General features: G+C 46.8%; 1 protein-coding gene across 51 annotated transcripts in view; it reads right to left on the bottom strand.

Moving 5' to 3' along the window:
- BRCA1 (BRCA1 DNA repair associated) overlaps positions 1–10,139 on the bottom strand; it is a 91,641-nt gene that overhangs the window by 13,813 nt on the left and 67,689 nt on the right. For all 51 annotated transcript variants that reach the window (XM_055100850.3, XM_057300188.2, XM_063598593.1 and 48 more), the window contains 4 exon segments: positions 9,415–9,498; positions 3,462–3,516; positions 1,521–1,594; positions 47–107 (listed from right to left, as the gene is read on the bottom strand). In XM_055100850.3, the coding sequence (XP_054956825.2) occupies positions 47–107; positions 1,521–1,594; positions 3,462–3,516; positions 9,415–9,498 (274 nt within the window).

Below are 10,139 nucleotides of genomic sequence, written 5' to 3'. Positions count from 1 at the left end.
CATGCACAGGTACCCCATATAGCACAGGTACATGCAGGCACCTTACCATGGAAGCCATTGTCCTCTGTCCAGGCATCTGGCTGCACAACCACAATTGGGCGGACACCCTGGATCCCCAGGAAGGAAAGAGCATTGAAAGTGTCAAAGTAGGACTACTGGAACTGTCACTTCATCATTTTTTTTGTTTGTTTTTGAGACAGGGTCTTGCTCTGTCACCCAGGCTGGAGTGCAGTGGTGTGATCTCAGCTCACTGCCACCTCTGCCTCCTGGGCTCAAGCAATCCTTCCACCTCAGCCTCCCAAGTAGCTGGAACTACAGACGCGTACCACCACCCCTGGCTAATTTTTTTGTATTTTTGGTAGAGATAGGGTTTTGCCATGTTGCCCAGGCTGGTCTCAAACTCCTGGGCTGAACTTCAGCCCCGGGATTATAGGCATGAGCCACCGCACCCAGCCTTGGCTAATTTTTAATAATTTTTTTGTAGACATGAGGTCCTACTGTATTGCCCAGGCTGGTCTTCAGCTCCCAGGCTCAAGTGATTCTCCCACCTTGGCCTCCCAGTGTTGTGATTACAGGGGTGGGGCACTGGCCCAGCCCATCATTTCTCTCTCTTTTTTTTTGAGACGGAGTCTCGCTCTGTCGCCCGGGCTGGAGTGCAGTGGCGCGATCTTGGCTCAGTGCAACCTCCGCCTCCGGGGTTCAAGCGATTCTCCTGCCCCAGCCCCTCAAGTAGCTGGGACTACAGGCGTGCGCCCCTATGCCCAGCTAATTTTTGTATTTTTAGTAGAGACGGGGTTTCGCCATGTTGGTTGGCCAGGATGGTCTCGATCTCTTGACCTCGTGATCTGCCCACCTCAGCCTCCCAAAGTGCTGGGATTATAGGCGTGAGCCACCGCACCTAGCTTTTCTCTCTCTCTCTTTTTTTTTTTTTAGACAAAGTCTCACTCTGTCACCCAGTCTGGAGTGCAGTGGTGCAATCTTGGCTCACTGCAACCTCTGCCTCCCAGGTTCAAGCGATGCTCACACCTCAACTTCCCAAATAGCTGGCATTACAGGCATGCTCCACCAGGCCTGGCTACTTTTTGTTTTTTTTTTTTTTTAGTAGAGATGGGGTTTCACCATGTTGGCCAGGCTGGTCTCAAACTCCTGACAAGTGATCCACCTGCCTCGGCCTCCCAAAGTGCTGGGATTACAGACATGAGCCACCATGCCCAGCGTCCAGCCCATCATTTCTTGATGATTTGTTGAAACACAGTATGCTGGGGCAGCCACAGAGAGGAGGGGGAGGGACATATGGGAAAAAGAGTTAGAGGGAAAGAGTCTTCCCTCAGTATATTTCATATGTGCAGTTCTCAAATCCTTACCCATCCCTTACAGATGGAGTCTTTTGGCACAGGTATGTGGGCAGAGAAGACTTCTGAGGCTACAGTAGGGGCATCCATAGGGACTGACAGGTGCCAGTCTTGCTCACAGGAGAGAATATTGTGTCCTCCCTCTCTGACAGGGCACCCAATACTTACTGTGCCAAGGGTGAATGATGAAAGCTCCTTCACCACAGAAGCACCACACAGCTGTACCATCCATTCCAGTTGATCTAAAATGGACATTTAGATGTAAAATCACTGCAGTAATCTGCATACTTAACCCAGGCTCTCTACCCTACACTCTCCGGATGAAGGCTTATAGCAAGACCTCTCAATGGGAGAGTCTGTCTCTCTGCTCCAAAGGACAATGGTCTTAAAATAGTAGGGGTATGGATTTTAAGTCAATTTGCCACTGATATGCCATGTACTCTGGTTATCAGTCTCCATAAGGCCACTTGGTATAAGGTTTATAGTCTCTCAAATAAAATGCTTGAAAGAAAAAAAAAATCAAAGATCGAATTTCCATTAATTTGCTAAATTGCTGGCTAAGACACTGTGTGAAAAAACACCCACCTTCCTTCCCTCCCTTCCTCCCTTCATCCTAATTCTGTGTTGGTAACTGATAATCACGGCCACTGAAAATACCATACTTGGTGGTAATTACTGTAAATGTCAAGAGATGGGAAGATAATTCATCCAGTCAAAAAAATACATGTTATCCTGGTTAGAGACAGCAGGGAAAGGCTACATGCTGAGCTGGAATCCATATACTCAGGGGAATAAAAATCAGAAGAGACTGTGGAGATGCTGTGTACCTGGAAAATCAGAACTGCCCAATGGGCTCTGTTGGCTGTGTTCTTCAAGACATTCATGTATGTTGCTCTTTCCCATCAGCCCATTTCTGGGAATTGCTGAGGTGTTCCTGTCTGTCTGACTGAACGAAGGTTGACTAACTCACCCCCAAAATAATACTTTCTGGCAACCCTGGTTTCCACTATACCAAAGTAAAAAAACACTGAGAAATCCTTGAGTGGAACTTGGAAATTTCATAAAAATCCAATTGATAACTAATAAAGAGGATGGAAACAAAATTATATTGCAGCCAGGTTTTCTTGCTGTCACTCATCTGCCTGTGACCAGATGCTAAGGCCTTTCTCTAAGGTGTAAGACGACCTAAGTCCCTGGGCAGAAGCAGGCACAGGAGGCAAAGGTGGGTAGCTTTTGCTGTGAAAAGAACAAACCAAATTTATACACACACCAAGGCCTTTGTGCTGCGCAACTCCAGAGGTAAGCTTTATAGCAGTCCTAAGCATAACATTGTATTAAGTGTCAAGTTTAATTAGAAAATGTTCACGGAGAGGGCTGGGCACAGTGGCTCATGCCTGTAATCCTAGCACTTTGGGAGGCTGAGGCGGGTGGATCACGAGGTCAGGAGATCGGGACCATATTGGCTAACACGGTGAAACCCCGTCTCTACTAAAAAAAAAAATACAAAAAATTAGTCGGGCGTGGTGGCTCACGCCTGTAGTCTCAGCTATTTGGGAGGCTGAGGCAGGAGAATCACTTGAACCCGGGAGGTGGAGGTTGCAGTGAGCCGAGATCGCACCATTGCACTCTGGCCTGGGCAACAGAGACTCGACCTCAAAAAAAAAGAAAAAAAAAAAGAAATGTTCACCGAGAATCTTCCCCTGCTCTGGGCCCGTCCATGGTGGGCCAGCTGCTGTGCTTTCTTCTACGTAAGTAAATTAAGATGGTTTAGGAAGAGGAGAACTCCTCCTTGATTTTTACCTATCCAAAGGTATTTTCTCACTAACATGTTGGCACTAACAGCAGCTCAACGCCATCTGAACACATAACATACTGAATCCTAACTATTCACCACCTTCATGCTCTTGAGAAGGGGGACAAGGTATAGCTTTTTTTTGCCATAGGATAACATTTAGGTGCTGTTTTGTTTGGAGAGTGGTAGAGAAATAGAATAGCCTCTAGAACATCTCAGCAATCTGAGGAACCCCCATCATGGGATCTTGCTTATAATACTCCACTATGTAAGACAAAGGCTGGTGCTGGAACTCTGGGGTTCTCCCAGGCTCTTACCTGTGGGCATGTTGGTGAAGGGCCCATAGCAACAGATTTCTAGCCCCCTGAAGATCTGGAAGAAGAGAGGAAGAGAGAGGGACAGGGGAATTGAGAGAAGGAAAATCTAGTTATAAAAGAATATTGGCTTTTATTCAAAAAACAGACTTTCAAAAAGGAAGAGCTTTTCTTTTTCTTCTGTTCACCACCTGATGATTTCTGCTGCTACTTCCCAGGGACAAGCAGTCCAATGTCCAGAACACTACAGGATTTCAGAAGATCTTTTTGAAGTGCATATGTAGTTGACCTGCACTCTACAGGCATTCTTTGTCATTCAAGGACTGAGCATCTCACTTTTGTCACCAATCAGGCCAAGGCTCCTCCCTAATGATCTCTGCAGGTGCTTTAACTTGTTAGATGCAAGGGAAAAAAGGTCTTTCTGTATGTTTAATAAGAGACTTGGATGGCTAGAAACTCAAAGTTATTGGCTGAAGTTTCATGTTTATCCAGACTTGGTACCTCAAGTACTCACCCTGACCCCATCAACAGAGGGGTCTATGTTGATTTTAGGTGTACATGCTCCTTGTCTCCTCTGACTTTTTTTTTTTTTTTTGAGACGGAGTCTCTCTCTGTCACCTAGGCTGGAGCGTAGTGGTGCGATCTGGGCTCACTGCAACCTCTGCCTCCAGGGTTCAAGCGATTCTCCTGCCTTAGCCTCCTGAGTAGCTGGGATTACAGGCGCGCACCACCACGCCCGGCTAATTTTTGTATTTTTAGTAGAGACAGGGTTTCACCATGTTGGTCAGGCTGGTCTCGAACTCCTGACCTCGTGATCTGCCTGTCTTGGCCTTCCAAAGTGCTGGGATTACAGGCATAAGCCACTGCGCCCGGCCCTCTCTGACTTTCTTCTAGCCCCCTAAACATCTGTTCCTTCCTTCTCACTACTCTGAGAATGGCCATTGTATCTTTAGGCCACCTAAGCAGTTTTTAATCTAGAAGTGAAGCCAGGTTCTGCCTCTCTTCATTGAACTGGTCTGACTACCTGGTTTCCTGAAGACACAGATCACACTGCACTGCCTCTTCCACTTACAGGGCTTGGCAACACTGTTCAAAACAACTTTCTGTGATAGTCACAATGTTCTATATCTATGCTAATAAGGTAGCCATGAGTCACATATAGTTATTGAGCACTGGAGATGTGGTTAGGGTGAATGAAGAACTAAACTTCATATTTTAATTTTTTTCTTTTTTTTTTTTGAAGAGATGAGGTCTCATTCTGTCACTCAGGCTGGAGTACAGTGGCACGATCATAGCTTGCTGCAGTATTGAACTTCTGGGCTCAAGCAATCCTCTCACCTCAGCCTCCTAAGTAGCTGGGACTACAAGTGCACACCACCATGACTGGCTAATTTGTAAAATTTAAATTTAAACAGTCCCATGTGGCTGGTGGCAACAGTGTGGGACAGTGCAAATTCTCATAAACACACTGGCATAGGTTCTTAGCAAATAACTTGGGTATCACTTAAAAATAAACCCTAAAATTGTATCATTTGGATGGATATGTTTTGGGTGACTCTCAGTGTCTTGACCTTCCCATTGCAATAAAAAGAAAATTGCCAAGGCCTAAAATTCACCTGGCTTCAAAGAGACTGCGATAGAGAAAAAAATCAGGAAGCTAAAAATACACGGATGGCCTTTTAGAAAGTGGTCACCCTCCGCCTTGACAGACAGACGGACGGAAACACACACACACACACACACACACACTCTTACTTTACCGCCAGAGTGAAAAGAAAGGGCAGCAGGACAAGTCTGTGTGTTTTTTTTTTTTTTTGAGACGCAGTCTTGCACTGTCGCCTGGGCTGGAGTGCAATGGTGCCATCTCGGCTCACTGCAACCTCCACCTCCTGGGTTCAAGTGATTCTCCTGCCTCAGCCTCCCTAGTAGCTGGGATTACAGGTGCACACCACCACACCCGGCTAATTTTTTGTATTTTTAGTAGAAACGGGGTTTCACTATGTTGACCAGGCTGGTCTTGAACTCCTGACCTCATGATCCACCCGCCTCAGGCTCCCAAAGACAAGTCTGTTTGTTTTAAGGGACAGCATCCATCTGTGCCACTCTCACTACCTGTATGAATAAACCGCACCCCCAACCTGTTGATAGGACCTGCATGCTCATAATGCTAGAAGTTCTCCCCAGGCAGCCAACTGGAGCCAAATGCTGACATGAAAAGTACAAAAGATTAGGAATGTTTATATCCAGGCTAACACTCAGTGATGAGGATGCCTAGTTATGAGATAAGAAATTTGAAGTTTCGGGCTTGGCGTAGTGGCTCACGCCTGTAATCCCAGCACTTTGGGAGGCTGAGGCAGGCGGATCACGAGGTCAAGAGATGGAGACCATCCCGTCTAACACGGTGAAAACCCGTCTCTACTAAAAATACAAAAAATTAGCTGGGCATGGTGGCGGGCACCTGTAGTCCCAGCTACTTGGGAGGCTGAGGCAGGAGAATGGTGTGAACTCAGGAGGTGTAGTGGAGCTGGTAGTGAGCCGAGACGGCGCCACTGCACTCCAGCCTGGGTGACATAGCGAGACTCTGTCTCAAAAAAAAAAAGAAATTTGAAGTTTCAGGCTGGGCGCGGTGGCCTGTAATCCTAGCACTTTGGGAGGCCAAGGTGGGTGGATCACTTGAGGTCGGGAGTTCAAGACCAGCGTGACCAACATGGAGAAACCCCATCTCTACTAAAAATACAAAATCAGCTGGGCGTGGTGGCACATGCCTGTAATCCTAGCTACTTAGGAGGCTGAGGCAGGAGAATCACTTGAACCCTGGAGGCAGAGATTGCGGTGAGCCAAGATCGCGCCATTGTACTCCAGCCTGGGCAAGAAGAGCGAAACTTCGTCTTAAAAAAAAAAAAAAAAGAAATTTGAAGTTTCACCTCTACATATACATTTCTCTTCCAGAGAAAAATACTACGGTGACATTTAGTATTTTCAGAATGTCATTACTTTGACCACATACTTTACATTATTGCTATTCTGCATGGAGGAAAAAATCCAAAGCACTAGAATTTCTTTTTAAAGAGGGGAAGAATCTGGTGCTAATACTGCCTAGCATACAGTGGAGGAAAAACAGAGGACTGGCTCACATGGCGCTCCCCTGTGGTAAAGGCAGAAGCAGAAATAAGGCCAGCAGCTTTTCTTGGCATCTGGAACAATTACTTGATAGGCTCAGAAGGTAAAAACAGGCTGACCTCAACAGTTCAAAACTCCAGGCTTCATTTGTGATCATGTCCCAAAGCAGTTTTCCTTAGGAAATTACCTCTACTGGTTCCCTCTTAAGTTTCTATAAAGGGACAGAAAGTGCTCAGTAGAAGGATGTTTTGTTTTGTTTTGAGACAAGGTCTCACAATGTTGGCCAGGCTGGAGTGCAGTAGCACCATCATGGCTCACTGCAGCCTCGACCTCCCAGACTCAAGCATTCTTCTCACCTCAGCCTCCTGAGTAGCTGGGAATACGAGAGTGCACTACAACACCCAATTAATTTTTAAATTTTTTTGTAGAGACAGGGTCTTACTATGTTGCCCAGGCTAGTCTTGAACTCCTGGGCTCAAGTGATCCTCCTGCCTTGGCCTCCTAAAGTGCTGGGATTACAGAAGTGAGCCACTGTGCCCAGCTGGGATTTTTTTTTTTTTTTGAGATGAAGTCTCCCTCTTGTCCCCAGGCTAGAGTGCAGTGGTGCAATCTTGGCTCACTGCAACCTCCGCCTCCCGGGTTCAACCGATTCTCTAGCCTCAGCCTCTCGAGTAATCCCGAGCTGGGATTACAGGTGCCTACCACCATTCCCAGTTAACTTTTGTATTTTTAGTAGAGATGGGGTTTCACCATGTTGGCCAGGCTGGTCTCGAACTCCTGACCTCAGGTGATCCACCCGCCTTGGGCTCCCAAAGTGCTGGGATCACAGGCGTGAGCCACCGCGACCAGCCTGGGATGTTCTGAAATGCCTGGTAGTGCACACTTGAAAAAGGAAGAAAAGCAGACTTGGAACATAGCACTTAGGGAGCTGAGAAAGCAGCCAGCTCAGGCCTGACAGGTAAGTGTGAAATCTTGCAGAGTTCCCCCTGTGAGGAAGTCAGAGTTCTGGCTAAGTCATCTGCTACAATATGATCAGGAGAAAGTCATTGAGTCTTCTTGGGTCTCATCTGCAAAGTTGTTAGAATGCTCCATTTTTTTTCCCTCCGTGAAGCCTTCAACAACTTTTCAAGAAACTATAGTATTGTTGTTAAGAATTTAGAATTGGAGGCCGGGTGCAGTGGCTCATGCTTGTAATCCCAGCACTTTGGGAAGACGAGGCGGGTGGATCACTGGAGGCCAGGAGATCAAGGCCAGCCTGGCCAACATGGCAAAACTCCATCTCTAATAAAAATATAAAAATTAAGGCCGGGTGCAGTGGCTCATGCCTGTAATCCCAGCACTTTGGGAGCCTGAGGCGGGCAGATGATCTGAGGTCTGGAATTTGAGACCAGCCTGGCCAACATGTTGAAACCTTGTTTCTACTAAAAATACAAAAAACTATCTCGGTGTGGTGGCACGTGCCTGTAATCCCAGCTATTTGGGAGGCTAAGGCACGAGAATCACTTGAACCTGGGAGGTGGAGGCTGCAGTGAGCTGAGATTGCACCACTGCACTCCAGACTGGCCAACAGAATCAGACAAAAAATTAGCTAGTTGTTGTGGCACATGCCTGTAATCCTAGCCACTTGGGAGGCCAAGGCACAAGAATTGAACCAGGTTTGAACTTGGGAGGTGAAGGTTGCAGTGAGCAGAGATAGTGGCACTGCACTCCAGCCTGGGTGGCTGGCCCGAAAAATAAATTAACAAAGAATTTAGACTTGGAGCTAGACTTCCTGAGTTCAACTTCTAGTTCCATCACTTATTACCTGTGTGACTTTGAGCAACTTATTCAACCTCTCTGAGCCTCAATTTTCACATCTGTAATATAGGCATAATTACAGTACATAGCTCATAGAGTTGTCATAAAATTGTTAATTAGTTAAAACATGGTTGGGCCTTTAGAGCAGTCCCGGCATAAAGTGATTTTTTTTTTTTTTTTTTTTGAGATCTTCTGTCTGTTGTCCAGGCTGGAGTGCAGTGGCGCAATCTCCGTTCACTGCAGTCCCCCCTTCTTGGGCTCAAGAGATACTCTCAACTCAGCCTTCCGAGTAGCTGGAACTACAAGTACATGCCACCACGCCTGGCTAATTTTTGTATATTTTTTTTGGTAGAGGTGGGGTTTTGCCATGTTGCCCAGGCTGGTATCGAACTCCTTGGCTCAAGCGATCTGCCTGCCTCAGCTTCCCAAAGTGCTGGGATAACAGGAACGAGCTGCTGTGCCTGGCCCAGTGAACATTATATAAATTTTAGCTATTATTGGCTGGGCACGGTGGCTCACGCCTATCCTAGCACTTGGGGAGGCCAAGGCGGGTGGATCACAAGGTCAGGGGTTCAAGACCAGCCTGGGCAAGATGAGTTTTCAGCGAGCTGAGATCGCACCACTGCACTCTGGTCTAGGCAACGGAGTGAGACTCCGTCTTGGGAAAAAAAAAAAAAGAGAGAGAGAGCAAGAGAGAGAGAGAGAAAGATACCCAGTGAAGTGAAAAGAGCAAAGTCTTTAGATTCTCATCTGCTTAAAGTCCCAGCTCTTCCACTTATCAGCTGAGATCTGAACCCGAGACGGGAATCCAAATTACACAGCCTCTCTAAATCTCTTAGTTTTATCATTCATAAAGTAGAGACAATACTTATTTATGTGGTTGGGATGGAAGAGTGAAAAAAGAACCTGTGTGAAAGTATCTAGCATTGTGTATGTATGTAATAAGTCTTACAAGATGAAGCGGCCCATCTCTGCAAAGGGGAGTGGAATACAGAGTGGTGGGGTGAGATTTTTGTCAACTTGAGGGAGGGAGCTTTACCTTTCTGTCCTGGGATTCTCTTGCTCGCTTTGGACCTTGGTGGTTTCTTCCATTGACCACATCTCCTCTGACTTCAAAATCATGCTGAAAGAAACCAAACACAATCCATCAGGATCAGAGAAAGAGAAGCTTCCTTCAATGGAAGTGGAGCAGACACGTCATATTTAAGGCATTCAGGCCGGGCGCAGTGGCTCACCCCTGTAATCCTAGCACTTTGGGAGACTGAGGCAGGCAGATTACTTGAGGTCAGGAGTTTGACACCAGTCTGACCAACATAGTGAAACCTCATCTCTACTAAAAATACAAAAAATTAGTTGGGCATGGTGGCAGGTGCCTGTAATCCCAGCTACTCGGGAGGCTGAGGCAGGAGAATCTTTTGAATGCAGGAGGTGGAAGTTGCAGTGAGCTGAGATGGTGCCACTGCACTCCAGCCTGGGTAACAGAGCGAGACTCCATCTCGCATCTCAAAAAATTAAAAATAAAATTAAAAAAAAAAAATTAGGCCGGGCGTGGTGGCTCACGCCTGTAATCCCAGGACTTTGGGAGGCCGAGACAGGCGGATCACGAGGTCAGGAGATCGAGATCATCCTGGCTAACACGGTGAAACCCCGTCTCTACTTAAAATACAAAAAAATTAGCCGGGCGTAGTGGCAGGCGCCTGTAGTCCCAGCTACTCGGGAGGCTGAGGCAGGAGAATGGCGTGAACCCGGGAGGCGGAGCTTGCA

Source organism: Pan paniscus, chromosome 19, assembly GCF_029289425.2.
Source record: "Pan paniscus chromosome 19, NHGRI_mPanPan1-v2.0_pri, whole genome shotgun sequence".
NCBI classification, from domain to species: Eukaryota; Metazoa; Chordata; class Mammalia; order Primates; family Hominidae; genus Pan; species Pan paniscus.
This window is presented reverse-complemented; position numbering and strand designations above follow the sequence as displayed.